Consider the following 19306-nt stretch of genomic DNA (forward strand, 5'->3'; position numbering starts at 1 on the left):
TAGACAGGCTAACTCTGGTGGACTCTGTGACCTCTAGAGTCCACCTGGCATCTCAGTATTCATTCATTCAGCTTCTTTCTTGGCGTTCTGTCCAGCATCAGTATACAGGAGCATCCATCCTTCCTCTTTCTCCTATGATTTCCAGTAAAAAATGGACTTAATGAATAAATACCTTGTAAAGGTTCAGCAGGCAGCTTCATCATATCAGAGCAAGTTTCCTGATCTTTTTCCAGAAGCTCTTGGTCCTTGGGTTGCTTGTCTCTTTAACCTCATTCATTCAGTCTTTGCAGGGATGACTACTAAACATTAAAATGATCATTTAGTTCCTCCTCACCACTGTTTTCCTCCCTTTTTGATCGGAATAGTCAATGTTGCCCTTTTTTCAGTAGGAACTGTTTTCCATGGGAGGGATGTGAATAATATCCTGCCCTCTGCTCTTGGCAGAGTTTTCCTAACTGGACTAATATACTGCGCTTGGGGAATTTTCCACAGAAGGGGAACTCTCCCCCTATTACTAGAACACCTTTAAGATTTTCCAGAGAATTAGAGGGCAGAACCTGTAAATAATTTAGGAAACTCCAAAGCAGCTTGGGCAGAGTATGATCGTCATACTCTCCATCCAGCTGGACTCCCTTGTGGAAAACTCAGCTGTATTTCTCAGGTATTTCAGCAGCGGGTGTCCTTTTCCTCAGCCTGTGGCGTTCACTCGTTTTGTGCGATGCACATGCTGCCAGGTGTGTCAGTCACACTGAATCCTGACGGATAAACAGACACACTGGGAGGACATTCCTGCACCGCATCTTCGGATATCAACAGTTTGCTTGTTGAAACAAGGAAGCTGCTAAAATATTACTGTATTTATGTTTCATCCGTGTTTTTTTCTTTTAGATCAATACAATTGGATTGTGTGTCATCAGACTGATTTATTGATATTGATGAATTGCTACATTTACATGGGAGTTTTAATTCCTGTTTTATTCAGAATAAAAGTAAATTCCACTTTAAACTGATAAAAAAAAAAAAAAAACGACCATGTAAAGACTTTTTCCTAATGCAAATTTCTATTTGGAATTAAACTTTATTCTGATGTAAGTGTCTGGTTTATTTGCATTTTAATCCCGATCTATTTAATTCCTCTGTCATGTAAACCTTCATTCCGCTCTAAGTTAATTCCGGTCGTTCTGAGCATGCTCGTTACCTCGTCCTGTCCCGATGATGCGCGTTGTTTATATAAAATTTAATAAAACTTCTTTCTTCTCCTTCTCAGTTGCTGCAGAAAGTCAAGTAGTATGCTGGTGTTGAGCTGCTACTTCACATTTATAACAAAAATAGCGGCGAAACTGGAACTTATTATGTAGTTTTTACAAGTTACTGAAAAGACGAGAAGCAGGGAGCCAACTTTGTTTATATCAGGTAATGTCATACGTCACGTGCACCCTCTGTCCAATCAGAACCCTTCCCAACCCGCCACTCTGAAGAGGAATTAAGTGTTTCATGTAAACCTTCATTCAGAATTATTATTTCCATGTAAACTCTGAGGAGAAAATACTTGTAATTAGGAATTATTTAGTAAACATCAGGTTACTGTAGCCGTTGCGCTTTAACTTAGCTGCTTTCTTCCCTCTTATTTCCCTCTGTCTCCTTAACTCCTTTACCCCCTCATGTCCTCCCCTGCTGTGTACCCTCATTTTTGCATCCCTCCATGATATTCCCCCCCTCACTCATAACTCCAACCCTCCCCCCCACTTCCTCTGCGTCCTCCCACGCAGTCTCAGGCCATGAGGATTGTGCGAACGGTGGGTCAGGCCTTTGACGTGTGTCACCAGATGACCCTGCAGCTGAAAAGCAACGAGCAGGAGGACGAAGAGGGGAGGGCGGAGGAGCAAGAGGCAGCTTCAGGTGACTCCCACCTACACACACATTCGCACAAACCTGAATCTAATAAATGAACCCCCCTCGCTGTTTTTCCCCTTCCGAGCGTCACACGAACTCCTCAGGCCTTCATCTCCGGCTGTCTTACTCCCACAGAACCGAAATTCCCTGCAGAAACAGCGATAGAGCACATTTCTCTGAGAAAACATGTCATTATCCTCCAGTATTTTCTCTCTCTTTGCATTGAAGCTGTAAATTTTGTTCTAGTGAGGCAAGCGAGCCGATGATCAAAGACCGCTGTCGCGTGGGCTCTGCTCGGCTGTGGCTGCCTCGAGATGTGGTGCAAGCTCTGACATCAAAACAGCATGAACACCCCTCCGACGCATCTCCTTTCTCTGCAGCAACGAAGAGGTTGGCGTTGTCAGAGGAGACGGACCTTGAAGCCACCACAGAGGAGAGCATCGAGTGCATCTCTTCATCAGACCTGGAGAAGAACAAAAAGGACGAGACCCTGGCAACAGACGGGAAGGTAGATCACATCGTTCCGCCGTTCTGTTCCCATGCGTCTCTAAAAGCAAATATTACTATTTAAATCAAATCAAATCAAATCAAACTTTATTTCTTGAGCACTTTTCATGCCTCAGGCAACACAAAGTGCTTTACAGGATAAAATCAAGTCATAAGGATTAAAACAAACAGTGGATAAAAAGGCATTTAAAAAAAATAGACACAAGCTCTTTCCACACACTCACACACACACACACACAAGGACATAGAGCAAAGAACCCCCCCCACATTCCCCGAAAAACATCATTCCCTGAATACTGTCTCTTTAACTGAATTCTGGTTAATAAAACAACTAAAAACATTAAGTAAGTGATAAAAATTCTGACTTGGTGCTGATTTGAGGAAACAATACCTCGGGATCCATCCACACCAGGAGCCAGTCCCCCGCATGCTCATAGGGGCCGTTGCCACAGCAACCGCACAACTCCCAAGCAGCAACGGGGCCACCCCACAGCCGTGAAGCTGCAGTGCTGGACCCCGCGCCACCCAAACAGCAGAAACGTGTCAATATTTTTATTGATGTTTAATTTACAGAAACAGTTAGTTTAGTTCAAGCTTTATTCATTCCAGGTTATATAAAACCACGTTTTCATCAGCTCGTTCTGTAGTCCCATCTCTGGTCCTCGAGGTGGAGTCAAATATATTCATCATGACCCGCCCACAGACTTCTAGTACCGACATGTTAACACCACAACTGACCAACCTTGTGACTCATCTGGAGGTTTTATTTAATCCGAGCACCACTCGCTCCATCTTATAAGGATGTCGGTTTTGTTTGGACACAGGAGGTCGTTTGCTTTACAAACTGTGCTTCAGCATGTAAAGACAGATCTACAGTAGCCTCCATACCACGCGGAGGTTTTCCTGATGCTGTCATGGGACCAGACTGTCCAGGTCTTGGAGGAATTAATTCCCCATTTGCTCACAAAACTGCTTTTATATGTTATTGTAATCTTTTATATCTCTAACTACGTGGATGTGAAGGTGCATGGAGATGGAGACCTGTTGCTGGGTGAAGACACTTGAGGCTGGGAGTCAGCGGTTTAATGAGGAGAGAAGGAAGACAACCAGAAAGTAACACAAGGCTGAAAAGTGTCAACTAGGAAGCAGTCTAATACAAACAGATGGAGAGATGACACTGAACATCGACATGGATCAGCCAATGAGCAAAAGAAACCAAGGACAAAAAAAAAAACACAGAACAACCAGAACCAAAAATCCACCAGAACATAATGAAAGTCCATAACAAGCTGAAGCGGTAGAAACTGGATGCCAGAGATTTGTGCATTAGAGCAGTGGTTCCCAAACCTTTTCTGCAGAGCCCTCTTTTCATTGACGACAATAATGTCAAACCCACCTTACTCAGAAATGCGTCATTAGTTTAGTGGCTACTGTGTCGTTAATTATAGTGAAAACCGTGTCTGTAATATGAGCCATTCTTCTGCTTTAGTGTGAAACATTTTAAACCAGGACAACTTCAGGTGAGTTTCCACGGAAACGGATGCTGCTATAGTAAAACAACTCTGCTGTAAGTTGGAGGGTTTATTTCTAAAGTTACCAACTGTCTTTTCTTTGTATTTAGGATGAAAAGTCCCCATCTGCTGGTGTCACTTTTTGGCTTCATACTTCATAATATAGATGATAATATTTTGATCCACACAACACACGTTGGTCTCTTCATTATGGTGATTATTACTGTTACTTGACCATTAAGCAGGTGTACATATGTTCCATCATATTTTCGTTTTTTTTTTTTATTATTATTACTTGTTATCTCTCTTGTTGATTAATCAGTTTCCCATCAGTATTTTTTACAAACCAGTGCAAGAACTCCAAGTTTTATTTAGCCTTGCTGCACATACATGTAGAAACGTTTGCAGGAAGCGTAGGACAAATGGTTTTCAGGCTTTACTGGAATCTGCTGCAGGCCTGAATGCCTAAAAGAAGCTTTATGAACAAATTAAAGCTTCTTTAGTGAGAAAAAGCATGACGTGACGTGACTTTGTGCTGTTGCAGTGAAGTAAAATTCAACTGAAAACAACTTTTGATTTTATGATTTACATAAAACGTTGGCAGATTGCATTTTGTAGGTTAGAGCTTGTAAGTATTGGGAATGTTGCTGGTTTTCTGAACTCGTCTCAGAGGTCACACATCTATTTTGGTATTTGAATAAAATGCTCGTTCCCAGATGGGAAGAATTTAAGGAAAAGTGTTGCCTTGTTTCGTTTTTGGTAACATGCGTAAGGAATTTGCAGCCTCACACAAGACTGCAAACTAAAGTAGGGATATTACAATGATCAAAACAGGAAATGATGCACAGCACTTCAGATCAGGACAAACAGGAGGCGATCTGAGCTCATTTTGCAATAACTCATTGAACTGAAAAGAGTTTAAAAGCCATGCTCATTAAGAATTCCCAGTTTAAGATCAGACAGGATGGTGTTGAAAGTGTAAAACAGCTCTGAGGGATGGAAGCTGCACAGCCAAGTCATTAAAAGCTTGTTTTTAAGGAAATGCTCCAGAAAGTTTCTTAAATATTGATGGGATCATGTAGCTTGTTGATGAAATTGCCAGAAAACAGCAGTATTTTAGTTCTGCTCCTGCTAATCCTCTAATGTCCATAAAGCCAGCGTCTGCCCTCTCGTACATGTCTGCTCATCAACACTCTGAGGGCTTTCATACTTGTGTGAATTAAATGTTCATCTCAACAAGTTATGCCTGTCCTAATCCAATCCAGTTTTATTTGCAGAGCACTTTAAAAACAACGCTGTTGACCAGAGTTCTGTACAGAGAGGAGTTTAAACATTTAACTCTTAATAACTCCGTTAATAAAACATTAATAACACTAAAGGGAGACGTGCAACTTAAATCAGCCTAATGTGAGTAATGGATTGTTTCTGGGGTCAGTATACAGAGCTAGACCTGTGTCGGCGCTCCGAGGGGACTGCCCCCTTCAGAAACCAGACATTTCTAACTTTGCAGGAGCGAATCCGTCATGACATCATGTGACCTGGAGCGCAATGCTTTTTAATGTGTCGAGTGCAGCGTCTTGTCCAATTCCCTACCACATAGATCATGTAGAGCAGGGCTACTCAATTAGATATTCAGGTGGGCCAGATTTTCAGAAAAAAAAAAAAAAAAAAAAGATCAGGGCCTGATAAATAATGTAAGGGAAAATGAATCAGTAAATAAATAGATAAATAAATAAAAGAAACATTTACATTAGGAAAAATAAGTAGTTTAATTTTTTTTATTCTGAATTCAGTCCCATATGACCAGGGCAATCCTGTAATATATGGAGTGAGGATTGAAAATCATTGCTTTGGTGTCTGAAACTCCAAACAGAAGGCTAGTTTCTTTATTCTGCAGAAACAGATTAAAATACAAAATCCCGCTCTGATATGAGTTTTATGTACGAAACTTGACACGCTTGAAAGCACCGATACTCGTCTTTGATACTCTCCTGAAAAGCTTGCTGCATTTCTCTTGAACTATCAGTCTTTAGGCAAAGACGTTGAATAAAACTTCAACAAGTCACACAAATATTTTAAGAGCTTGTAGCAAAACTCCACGTGGGGCATTAAGAGGTGATGACATCCAAGTGGCAATCTGTGGATTTCTGCACCAGGCTGAGATGAAATGGGCGCACGGCCATCAGCACACTGTCTCTTTGCAATTCCCTCCACGAGTACATCAGACCAGCACACACAAGTACACACACAGTCTCTCGTGTATTTTTCTTCCCACTACTACTCTATCATTTAGGGTTGTTGGCTACACCTCCCTATCATTTCATCACAGTGATATGATTTGTTGGAACTGCATTCATTATGGAAATGTGCAGCATGTTTTGGAGAAGTTTGGCTGCAACGTTCAGAAATGACAGCAATTTAATTCAAACTGTGTACAAATAAATAACTACAAACAAGATTTCAGAGTGAACTGACCGCAGTGAACCACCACTGGCTGGACCAGTTGTGTCTGCTGTAACGCTTCCGTCATCGATTACTGAGCGAAACCTTTTATTCCCAACAGGAATGAAGCTCTGATAGCTTCATAGTGTTTAGATCCAGAACTATGAGGCTAATCTGGACAAAAGTCATGTGGAGACTTGACTGAAATGTAAAGGCTGGACAGTAAAATGGTTGGAAATGAAGACAGTCCATCTTTACTTCCACAGAAACAGAAAAGGCATCAGTAGCAGCCAGTTCCTGCTGATTAACTCATCCATATAACATCAGTGTGAGATCCTCTATTACTGTGTTTCTCTTCGGCTCAGGTCCCCCATGGGGGTCCCCAGATAATTGTAAGAAATCTTTACCAGGGCTGTAAACAATAAATCATTAATACAGAGATAAATCTGTGAAGTTAGCACTTTATTTTTTAACATATAAACCAAGCGGCAAACTTCGGTAGTTAAAAGTGAAGCCTATACGCAACTATATGCAGTTCCCCCTTCATCCACTAGGGGCTCCAAAACAGAGCAAATCCCCATAGAATCCCATGTTAAAAAGACCAACTTCACAGCAGAAATAAACATGTTTACAGCAGAAATAAACATGTTTACAGCAGAAATAAACATGTTTACAGCGGAAATAAACATGTTTACAGCAGAAATAAACATGTTTACAGCGGAAATAAACATGTTTACAGCAGAAATAAACATGTTTACAGCAGAAATAAACAAATTTACAGCAGAAATATGCATGTTTACAGCGGAAATAAACATGTTTACAGCAGAAATAAACATGTTTACAGCCTGGTACAAAAATCCATTTGAGATTTAATAGGTCAGGTTTACCTTCATGATAACTGTGGGAGGAGTGAATTTTTTTTTCTAACTCGCCCGTTTAAAAGTAATTTAAGCTCCGAAGTTCATCATATTTAGGGGCGTGTCCTTTTGATTGACAGGTACCATTCTCAAATCAGAAAAACGTAGAACAACCGCGGTTTTTAGCCGGTTAACAACGTGACTTAGCTTTAGCCCGCTTACCTCCGTTAGCTGGTTAGCTCCTGTTATCTCCGGGTTAGCTCGGTTAGCTCTTAGCTACAGAAACCTCAGAGTTCGCTCGATGTCAATCATCCACCATGACGCTCACAGCCCCCCCTCTCAGCTCCACCTCTTTGCCCATATTTGTATTTTCCGGGTGAGACGACGCGCATGATGCTGCCAACATGGCGATGGTAGGAACCGCCCACCATGCTTCAATTCAGTTCTTCAAAAACCTACGGGTGACGTTGTGGAGGCTACGTCCATCTTTTTATGTAGAGTCTATGATAAAAACACATAAGCAACAAGGTTAGTACACATACAATCTTAAAAATCATAATTTGCATGATCTCCATGAGAGCAGCTGATTTTGAGCATGGAGGTGTTTGTCACAGTGGTGAACATGATCACCCAAAAAACATTTTATTCTCCTTATTTATGAAGTTTCTGATACTTTTCCAGCCGTACGTTCAGAGCAGTGGCGGGCCACTCCGGTTCTCGAAGGCCACAGTCCTGCAAGTGTTCGGAGTTTCCCTGCTGCAACACACCTGATTCAGATTAGTGGGTAATTAGCAGAATTGTGCAGAGTTTGATTTTAAGTTCCTAAGGACGGCTGCTAGATGACGCATTTGATAAATCACACAATCACTCAGTTGTCTCGGGTGGAGGTTGTGAACGCCAGCGTATGTTGGTATACTGGCTGAAAACGTTCTATGAAAGCAGACAGACACGTCTTTGTCTGTCGCATTCAGATGTGTGTTAAAAGAGACAAGGAGGAAAGACATCAGAACTGATCTCAGAGAAGCAGCTGTTGCTTCTCATCAGTCTGGGAAGGTTTGTATTTAAGATCATTTCTACTTGGAATTTATCATTCTACTGACAGAAAATTATTCCCAAGTAGAAAAACTTTCAAGACAGTTGGTAAACTTTCCAGGAGTGGAGTGGGCCAGCACGGTGGTGTAGTGATCAGCACTGCAGCCTCACGGGGAGAAGGTCGCTAGTTCGAGCCTCGCATGCAGAATTAGCTTGTTCTTCTCGTCTATGCGCAGCTCGGGCTTCCTCCCACCCGCAACACATACATGTTTGGTTAACTGATCACTAATCATCTGGATAAAAGCATCTATGTAGAAAAGTTCAGTCTAACTTCACACCAGAAATAAGAAAATAAAAGCATGAGTCGCATCTCAGACCCCACTGGCTTGTTAGCTTGTTAAATGTGAAAGTTCATGTCAGAACAATCAGAAAAAGTCTGAACAAATACAACTTGTTTGCAAGGATAGCAGGAGAAAATCTCTTCTCTGTACAACTCAGCAGCACAGCTGGGGTTTGCCAAGCAACATCTGAACAAACCAAGACTTATGGAACGATATCATTTTGGATTGAAAACTGTCAAGCACGGTGGAGGTGGGCTGATGATTTGGGCTTGTTTGGCACCCACTGCATCTGGACACCTTGCAGTCACTCAGTGGACCATGAACATCAAAGTGTTCTAGAGACAGATGTGAGGACATCGGTCTGGCAACTAAAGTTGACTGGGTCATACAACAGGAAGATGATCCCAAAAACAGCAGCAGATCTTCATCACAATAAGCAAAAAAAGAAATAAATCAAGGAGTTGAGGTGATCAGACCTCCACCTGATTCAGACGCCATGACAAGATGTTGAGGAAGCTGTGCACCAAAATTCCTCTGAGAGAGTAATAACATTGTGCAGAAAACAAATACAACTGAAGCAACTGAAGGTGGTTATACGAGCTCAGGAAGGCATGGCAGTGCAGCGTCACTGAGACGACATGTGCCTCATTTTAAGCCTTAGTTAAGAATTTGTAATTTGTGTAGAATTTTACAAAATGTTGACTTGACTTCAATTTTAAAACCAGACACTAAACATGCCATCAATGCGACACTGTCATGATTTTTCTCTGCAGGTGTGTGACGAGCCCCCTCTGCTGCTGAGTTCTCCCATCCTCGGGGCCTCTGTGTCGGGTCAGTCGGCAGCAGAGGCGTCCTGCACTGCAGAGCATCAGCTCCAGCTCCTTCAGAAACAGCTGCAGCAGCAGGAACAGCAAGCGCTGGCGGTTTCAGCACAGGTACTCTGTTTGGTGTGCTGTCTCTCCTCCTGTGTGACAGGCATGCTGTTCCCAATGAACAGTCTTTACTTCTGATTAACTGCAGGACTAATTAAACACCCTGAAGATGCCAAAAGAATAAGCAAATTACTGTTGTTTTTTTTCATATGTGTGTTCTGCATGTTGTCTGTGTTGTTGCATTCAGGTTCATGTCCTCCAGGAGCAGCTGTCTGTCGAGATGTGTGCACGGACGGAAGCCCAAGCCAGAGTACAGAGGCTGCTGCAGCAGAACACCGACCTGCTGCAACATATTTCGCTCTTAGTTAAGCAGATCCAGGAGCTCGAGCTAAAATCTGCTGGCCAGTTAAGATCCAGTGAGTGAAAATCAGCTTTTCTTCTTCACTTCCCGTTCAGCTGCCATTCTCATTCCTCTTTCTTCTTTTCTGTTTTCTTTTACTAACATCAAACCTCTTTTTTTTTTTTTTTTTTTTACTTTCTTGCCCCTTTCTTCCTGTTATAGCTCGTTTTTCTCGTCTACTTCTGGCATGCAATTAATTATCACCTGACAGCCTTGTCGGAGTATGCAGCACCCACCTCTCTTCTCCCTTCCCAGCTTTCGGCCAGTGATGTGCTGCAATGCTAATGGCTTATCAAATCCTGTCTTCCCACTCTGTAATCTCATCTGTTTCAGTGTTCTGCATCTCTGTTTGGATGTGATAACTGAAATCTCTTCTGTGCTTTATTTCATCCCGTCTTTTACACTTTCTTTTCATCTTGTCTTTGTGTGTCTTTAGTGGGCTCCCAGGACAGTCTGCTGGAGATAACTTTCCGTGCGAAGCCCCTCAGCGCTCCCTGTACACCCCTCACCCCTTCATCATCTGCAGCCCCATTAGTGGCTCAGTCCCAGTTCCAGATCGGTGATGGTACATGGGTGTCTGCTCTGCCAGGGCCCTGCTCTCCAGGTACCGCCAACGCCATTCCTCTGGGCATGAGCGGCAGTGGAGTTCGACTTGAGTGCTTTCGCTTCTCGGCCACCGGGCCTGACAGCCAGGGGCAAGGCCAGGACCCCGGAGAGACCCCCAGTGATGATAGCTCGCTGCTTGGGGAGCAAGTTCTGGGAGCCTTGGAGTTACTTCGTTTTAGGGAATCTGGGATCGGATCAGAGTACGAATCAAATACAGACGAAAGCGACGACCGAGACAGCTGGGGGCACGGGGAAGGAGTGGGGGCGGATGGTGCTGCACGACTCTTAAATGTGCTGAATGCAGAGAGCCTCGCGGACTGCTTAGGAGATGAGATGGCTGTTTAGTGGCGTCCATGCACAAGGCAGCCTGAACTCATGCACCACCCAGTAGACACTCAGAACCTGCAGGACTTCACAGAACTCAAACATTATGATTTCATCATCAGCAGGTGTAACTTATCATGTAATTGTGACGCTCACTCATGACTGTTTTGGCCAAAAAGGCCACATTATTCAGAGTTTCCCTGTCCTTCAGTGTTTGTCATAGCTTCTTGTGCATGGTTAAGGCTTGAAAAGTCCCAAAAGCTCCTCCTGAACTGCCACAAACACACGTCCTTTTCTTTAGTCGCTAATGTGTTTTTATTACAGCTACTTGGATGCTTGTTTGGCAGGTTTGTTTTCAGCTCAGCAATGTTTAACATAGACCGTTATGAAAACCAAGAGCTCCCATGTTTGCAGTTGTTTATTTATAAAGCCTTTATCTCGACATTACGAAGCTTATCATCACTTATAACCAGACAGCCACCTTTTGTTCTTTTAGATAACCATGTACTGATTATCAAAAGATGATAAGCTTTGTTTTCTGAAAATAACATGATAGAGAAGGTGAGCTTGAAAATGAGCAGTTAGCATGTAATTAGCACAGAAGATTAGCATTGTTACCTGGCATTGTTATTGGTGTATGGGCGTGCCATTAAGGAAAATTTTACAACCTGCTGTTCACAGGATTGTATAGTTGGCACGAGGACTCATATCTTCTTACCCTGATGCTCCCACCCTGCAACAGTGTAAATATGGACTCATCAGTCTAGATAATTCCACCAAACGTATAAGTCAGGGGTCTGCAATCTTTGACTCCTCGCTGGCTCCAGGAAAACAGCGTAAAACTGAGCTAGCCAATTCACTTGGATTCATTGCCAAAGATGCTGGCTTAACCATATGTTTGATTTGTACCAGTAAATTATGAAACATTTCAAGGCATTTGCAGTGAAAACAAAAACATTTGCTGAAAAGTACTAAGCTGAAGATGATTTTTTTTAAAAAAAACATTTACTATCATCATTACAAATAAAAAGCAGTAAAATGTGAACAGTTTTATTGATTCATCCATTTTCCAAACTGCTTAATCCAATTCCGGGTCGCGGGGAAGCTGGAGCCTATCCCAGCTTTGGGCGACAGGCAGGGTTCACCCTGGACAGCTCGCCAGTCCATCGCAGGGTGTGAACAGTTTTATTTATTCAAAATTATTTTTAGCATCAAATAGGTTTTGCGGCTCTAAACTGAACATGGTGGGATAGGTAGTATACATGGCTCTTTTATGAGTAAACATTGCAGACCCTGGTTTAAGTCATCACCGATCACCATCATTCAGGATGTTTTTTTGGCCGCATTTCTTCAAGGAAGACGTTGGGTCCACCCTCGCTTTCCAGGTTTAACTAATGCATTGTTCATTTTTAATCCAGTTTTGGTAGGTTCTGCATCTCGCAAGATGTTTTCTCTTCTCTGGCCAATAATTTGGCCCTTCTGAAACATCCACCAACACAGGATGTGTCTTCAGAAATGAGAACCCACTAACTGTATCAGTCAGAGTTAAATAACTTGTCGAAACATAATAAATTATGACGTAATTATCTAATGGGAAGCTCTTCCCTATTTGCCCAATTCAATCTAGACAGGGATTTATTCTTTTTATCATAGCTTTTAAAAAATAATTAAACAATGATCCTGAGATAACAATTTGGTAGACTAAATATCTTCAGATAATAATTTCAAAGAAAATGTTTTCAAGCATGGCCGCTCTTGGCTTCCATATACCAGGTTAGTTTCCTTTACTTTCCTTCTGCTAGAGCTTCAATATTTAAACCATGAGCTCTAACAACAGGTTTCATTCACTGGATATTAATAACATGGATTACACGTGTTTTTGATGTGAGGAAAATCTATATTCGGGGCCCTCTGGTTTTTATTTCAGCTCAGCATGAGATGTGTTCACAAGGTGTGGGGAAGGTCATTACATCAAATTTTCATTCTGCTTTACGCCTGCTTGCTTCTCACTTACTTCTTGTGCTCACACATATTGTATATTAACACAGCCAAATTCCCAATGAATCCGCTCTCATTCATAAATTTCTTTGTTTCAAGTATGACCTCGTGATTGACCAATACGACCAATAAGATTACCAATACCAGTACGATTATATGTCCATCTGTGATTACTGCAGAAGTCACGGCTGTTGCTTGGCAACATAATCTGAACAAATTTACATCCAAATTAGGTTAAAGGTGATGTCTGTGCTGTAATTGTTATTATATTTACATGTATGAAATGTCCTTGAAACGTTCTTTTAAACAGTCCACAGCCTCCTATAGTTTACCACACTACCATCACTGAGCATGCTCAAGGTGCTCACTCTAAGTTGGCAACACTGATCGTGTCTGTCTCCTCTTTTTACACTTCAAAGTTGTGATTTGTTTAGAAATAGATGAATTCTGTGATTTTTATTTTCAATACATTTTTAATCTTTGTGATTACATGGGCTCATATCTCAGAGGTAAATATCTCACTGGTCCCTGATCCTGTAAAATGTAGCCACTTATGCTGTCAGCATCACTTAATGTCAAAGTGCAGAAGTGCTAAACTGCTGTGTCACTGTTTCTCCACCGGTTAAAGGATTTGTTTTGTAAAGTCCTGAAATATGAAGTCATGAAAACATTGATGCGTGTCAAAGATTTCAGGACTCTGATGCTGTGTGCCAACTGTTTGATTTGCTGAATTAGGAAGGTGACTGAGCTGTTTCCAGTGTCGATCAATCTCTTGTTGGCTGCCTTCTCAAATTCCTCCTCTTCTTATTGTTCCCTGAAACTCACTACATCTTTTCCATGTCTCTCTGTCTCTAACATTTCTTCCCAAGGTTATGTCTTTTCACAAGAAGTGTGCTCAAAACAAAAGTGCACTTACGCCAATGTTTCTCTCTCTGTGGAATTAAATGTCATATCTCAAATGCCATCGGCTCTCTTGGTATGTTTGGTCTATACAAATTACTGAATCTAATACTGGTCTGATTTAAACTGAAATATAATGCAACAATAAGTGTCACCAGCTCCTTGACTGACCTTTTAAAGAATGTTTCCTCCTTAGTATTGCTTGAGAAAATAAGATGTGGGCATGCAGAAGGTCCTTTGTGAGGGAGATGGCTCTCTATTATCATTAAAGAAACACCAGCTGTGCTCATTAAACAGGGTCAGCTCCCGTTAAGCACAGTGTCTGCAGGGAGGAGCTTGATGTAAGCAGATAAGCTGGAGAATATGAATAATATCAGCCATTACCCACCTACATCCAGCCACGACACTCTGCAGCACCACTTGTACAGCTGCTGTGGACAGAAATGGTGGGCGGCCTCCATCAGTTGGCCTTTGTTTTCATTGCTTGATTATAAAGAATGGTTTGTAGCGTCGCTCTGTTCACCCCCTCCTAAATCCACATCTTTTTGTGCTTTTTTGGTAAAATTAATCTTGAAATTAATGCATTCTGAACTTATGAGTGTACCTACATGTTTATTTGGTCTTAAAGGATGTGGTAACATGACGATAAAGACACTGTTAACAGATATATCCTAAATTATTTACTTCAAGCATTGTGTAATTGAAGTCTTAGTGTCTTAATTTTTTTTTTTTTTTTTTTTTTTTATGAGAGTAATTCAAGATTTTTTTTTGTTTCAGATTTTTGGACTCACCATCTCTTCTCCATTAGCTCTTGCTTGTTGAATCACTTCTGGCTCCTTTAAGTCACAAAGAACTCATAACCGAATTTAGACAAGCATTTGCTGGATGATATTAGAGTTTATCGATGTTACGTTCAGCCCGTTTGTTGACTTATCAATGAAGATATTAGCATTTGATTGTAATGTCGAATGTGGTTACTGTGATATGTCCGTTAACTCTTCGTTCATTTTCTTATTAAACAGTGAGGCTAAGTTTGGAAATGGTTAGCTTTCATTCTTGGAAGAGACAGAGTTATTTATTTGTAATTTATTTGTTCAAAACAAAAGTACATATTTAAAACATCATTACTTTCCCAACAAGAAGACATAGCAACTATGTCTCCATAAATATGAGGGATCGTTGAAACTAGCAGCCATATAGCATAGCTTAGCATCAATGCTGTAACACAGTGGTCCCCAAACTACGGCCCGCGGGCCGGATACGGCCCGCCTCCACATTTGGTCCGGCCCCCTGAACAATACCAGAAAGCATTTTGATTTTTTTTTCATATATGTGTATTTGTATTTGATAATAAAGTTGGACTTTTGCAATAAAATGTTCCTTAGTTATGAACTATTTTCATTATTAACTATTAGTTAGTAACTATTTTATACACGCATATAACGTGACATTCTGTTCCAACCTTGTGCAGTCTGTGCCCCTATCTGGCAACCCCCAGAAAAAAAATCCTAAACCCGCCCCTCTCAAAGAGAGAGCGGCATGATGGCGAAAAGATTAGGTAAGAGAAAAATTGATTCAGAATGCAGGGCATTTAACCTGCAGTGGACAAACGATTATTTTTTTGTTCAATGCAAAGAAAAGGCTGTCTGTCTCATCTGTCAAGCGGCGGTGGCGGTATTCAAAGAATACAATCTGCGGCGACACTATGAATCCCGTCACAAAGACAAGTATGATAGCTTGCAAGGCCAAATGCGAGCAGACAAACTCTCAAAGCTAAAAAGTGGACTGTTAGCTCAGCAGAATACATTTGTACGCCAAGCTCAGCTGAACCAGTCATCTGTTCGGGCCAGCTTTCGGGTTGCTCAACTGATAGCAAGCAGTGGTAAACCTTTCACTGATGGAGAGTTTGTCAAGAAATGCATGAACGCTGTCGCGGAGGAGGTGTGTCCCGAGAAGAAAGATGTCTTTAATGCCGTGAGTCTATCAGCGAGTACAATCACCAGACGCATTGAAGAAATCGGGGGTAATGTATATGTCCAGCTGCAGCAGAAGACGAAAGAATTTGAATGTTTTTCATTAGCACTGGATGAGAGCACAGACATGCAGGACACCGCGCAGCTGCTCATTTTTATTCGTGGAGTTAGTGCAAACTTTGAGATGTGCGAGGAGCTGGCAGCACTCCAAAGTCTGAAAGGGACTACGACGGGGGAGGATATTTTCGGCAAAGTGTACCAAACCATGGAAGAGTTGGACCTGGACTGGTCAAAGCTGGCCAGCATCACAACTGACGGGGCTCCTAGTATGGTGGGCATGTCTCGGGGTCTAATAGGACGCATGAACCGGGAGATGGAAGAACGGGGTCTCACCGCCCTGCTACAAGTCCACTGCCTAATTCACCAGCAAGCACTGTGCTGCAAAGTGTTGACGTGGGATTCTGTCATGAAGGTTGTGGTGTCATGCATAAACTTCATCAGAGCAAAGGGACTTAAACACAGGCAGTTCCAAGAATTCCTGTCTGAACTGGAATCTGCGCACGGAGATGTGCTGTACTACACAGAGGTCCGATGGTTGAGCCGGGGCAGAGTTTTCAGGCGTTTTTACGAGCTGCTACCTGAAATTAACGCATTTCTTCATTCACAAAACAAAACGGTGCCAGAGCTGACGGACCCAGAATGGAAATGGCACCTCGCATTTTTAACAGACATGACAGAAATGCTGAACAGCTTTAACTTGCAACTACAAGGCCAGGGGAAACTCATTTGCGACATGTATTCCCACATAAAAGCATTTGAGGTGAAACTAGAGCTGCTTTTGGGACAAGTGAAAAAGCACAGCTTCATCCATCTCCCTGCTACACAAAACCTCTCTGCAGAGAACCCAGCGGTCCCGTTTCCAGCTGAAAAGTGTGTGGAAGCATTGGAAATGCTGAAGGCGGAGTTCGGTGTGCGATTCCGTGAACTACATGCTCATGCAAAAGAAATCCGTCTTTTCCAGAACCCATTTGTTGCCGACATTGATGAAGCCCAGCCTTCTTATCAGTTTGAGTTGGCCGAGTTACAGAACTGTGATGTTCTGAAAGACGGATTCAAGCCCAACAGTCTCATTGACTTCTATGCCGCCCTCCCAAACGACAGGTTCCCTAACATCAGAAAACACGCAATGAAGATGTCAACACTTTTTTGGCAGCACGTATATCTGCAAGCAAACCTTTTCGCGCATGAAACTGCTGAAAACTCCAATGAGATCAAGATTGACAGATGAACATCTGCATCAGTGTTTGAGACTGGCAGTGACTAGAATGGAACCTGACGTTCAACTTCTCACCAGCCAGATGCAGGCCCACAGTTCACACTGATGAACATACAAAGGTAAGCTCACTTTTCTGACTTGAATGAGTCATTCTGAGTATAAACAAATATAATCATAATAAAATCTACTGGGATAAAATCCATCTCCACAACCATACTGGTAGTGGTACTGGTTGTGCTGTGTAGGTCCTGCATCACTTAGTTCATTTTCTCAGCCTGCTTGCTTGGTGGTTTTCACAGGGAAGTTGATGAGAGAGAGAGAGAGAGCTGCAAACAACGAGGTCTACAAGCTTACTGGAACCTACAAAAGGATTATAAGGAAGGAACACAAGAACTTTGAGAGACTGCTCATATGAGTCATTTAAGTAAGAGATTCTGCTCTGACAACTAAGCTGAACTTGGACCTGTTAAGACTGTGCACGGCACAACAGAAAGTTTATGTTCCATGGACTTTTTTTCTGTGAAGAACCCAGAGAGGGTTATTTGGTTATTATTTATTTCATTAATAGTGTTATTTATTTTCTGACTTTTGTTCTGTGAAGAGTCCAGAAAGGGTTATTTGATTGTGGCTTTCTGGAAAACAATAAATTTTTACATTTAGGCACTCCTGCAATCATCACACTTTTTCTGTTACAAACTGACCCCGGCCCCTCATCAGAGAAGGGAAAAGTTATGTGGCCCTCACAGGAAAAAGTTTGGGGACTCCTGCTGTAACAGGAAAAAAGCAACATAATTAAACACATTTTTTAATGCCACTAATGAATGATTTTTTTTGTTTTGTCCTAATGAATGAATTATTGAATATGAAGCTATTTTACATATGTTAAATATGTGAGACTCTTTATGACTTAAAAATTATTTGGTTTACGTAATGCTAATTATGACAATGCTAATATTGCTAATATTGTACAGTTCAGCCTGTTTCTGTCTTACTTGCATATCATAATATTTTTATTTGATTGTAAGGTGGAGTTGTGAACTGCTATTCCAGTGAACCTTCTGTGGTACTAAGCAACTCTTTTATGTTTAATGTTCCTTATTAAAAGCTAGCATTGTTAATGATTTTATAAATGAGCACTAAAATTTTCTTTCCCAACCAGAGGAAATACTATATATTTCCACAGTAAACCTGTGGGAAAGCAAACCAAACAACAGCTTAGTATCAAGTTTGTAAAGGCCAAAACACAAGTGTGTCCACAAGCAAAATAAAAAACTTTTTAAATGTCACTCATGTGCCCTAAATATGATGCTAGCCATTTCTTTGAAAACAGGCTTACATGTGTGCTTCCTTATGCCTGAAAAAATATATGACTTATATTTAGTTCAACCATTTCTCTTTGCTTATTTACATACTAAAAACATCAATATTTGATTGTAATGTGGCAAACTGCAGACTGTCTTACACTGCCCGTGTGGCTTTGTTCAGGTTTCATTCTGAGAGATCAGCATATTAATGACAAATTTTTTAGTAGTGCATGCTTATTTACTTTATCAAAAAGAGGAAATATTAAGAGTCTAATAACATGAGATAGTTGGAACTCTTATTTAATTCCCCAACAAGAAGAAATTCTGAGGTCACCAGTAAAATATGTGCAGTATAGTTGGAACTAGCAGCATAGCTTAGCGCCAAGATTGTAAACAGGCAGCACAATTGTGTTCACAAGCAGCAATACTTATAAAATACTGAATATGAAAGTAGCTAACTGTTTCACTATGTCAAGTACATAGAGTGTTGCTGGGTATGCTGAGCTACTGCAGTTCATATATGCTCTGTTTCTTTTTTGTTTGTTTTTTTCTGAGACAATATTTTTCCAGGTATTTTACAGTTTTTGCATGCTAAATTAAAGAGGCAGAAAACTCAGCTTTTTTTCCAGCATGTTTGGAAAAGATAAGAAGTTTTCAGCTAATTTTGCCAACCACTAACATGGAAAATGTTTGCTTTTGAGCCCTGACATGGAATCAAAAACAAATTGATCCTGTGCTCCTGTTTGGATTAACTCAAGTCGCAACTTAAAGCTGGGGTGGGTGATGTTGGGGAGTGAGCAAGATGTGAAAGTGGCGCCCTGTCTCGGCTCCTCCCCCTCCGGTTTTGCAAGCAGGCCAGCATTTAACTGTTTATGTTCAAGATAACACAAAAAGTTCTGGACGGATTTTAATTAAATTTTCAGGAGTTGTTGGAAATGTGAAAAGGAAGAATTAATTTAATTTTGGTGGTGATCCGGATCACCGTTTGGATCCAGGAATTTTTTAAAGGCGTTGGGGGAAGTTTGTTCTCTCCAAATGCTTTTGTAGTTCGCAGCTTTTTCCACCAACGA

At 41.4% G+C, this 19306-nt stretch overlaps 2 protein-coding genes across 2 annotated transcripts in view; both read left to right on the forward strand.

Moving 5' to 3' along the window:
• The window catches only part of LOC306757877 (carboxyl-terminal PDZ ligand of neuronal nitric oxide synthase protein-like), a gene marked incomplete at both ends in the record, with an annotated part of 33888 nt that extends 23082 nt beyond the window's left edge, over positions 1-10806 (forward strand). Inside the window, 5 exons of the mRNA XM_079243050.1 lie at positions 1770-1899; positions 2274-2401; positions 9357-9518; positions 9703-9871; positions 10292-10806. Coding sequence (XP_079099176.1) covers positions 1770-1899; positions 2274-2401; positions 9357-9518; positions 9703-9871; positions 10292-10806 — 1104 coding nt within the window. The remainder of the gene's footprint in view (positions 1-1769; positions 1900-2273; positions 2402-9356; positions 9519-9702; positions 9872-10291) is intronic.
• A 4419-nt stretch (positions 10807-15225) lies between these two features.
• LOC306758562 (general transcription factor II-I repeat domain-containing protein 2-like) lies at positions 15226-16944 on the forward strand (the record flags this gene model as incomplete). Its single annotated transcript, XM_079243889.1, has 1 exon — positions 15226-16944. One exon carries the CDS (start codon positions 15226-15228, stop codon positions 16942-16944), a length of 1719 nt encoding a protein of 572 aa, XP_079100015.1.
• Positions 16945-19306: the final 2362 nt, after the last annotated feature.

The sequence above is a fragment of the Telmatherina bonti genome (genome assembly GCF_933228915.1).
Source record: "Telmatherina bonti genome assembly, chromosome: 7".
In the NCBI taxonomy this organism is placed as follows: Eukaryota; Metazoa; Chordata; class Actinopteri; order Atheriniformes; family Telmatherinidae; genus Telmatherina; species Telmatherina bonti.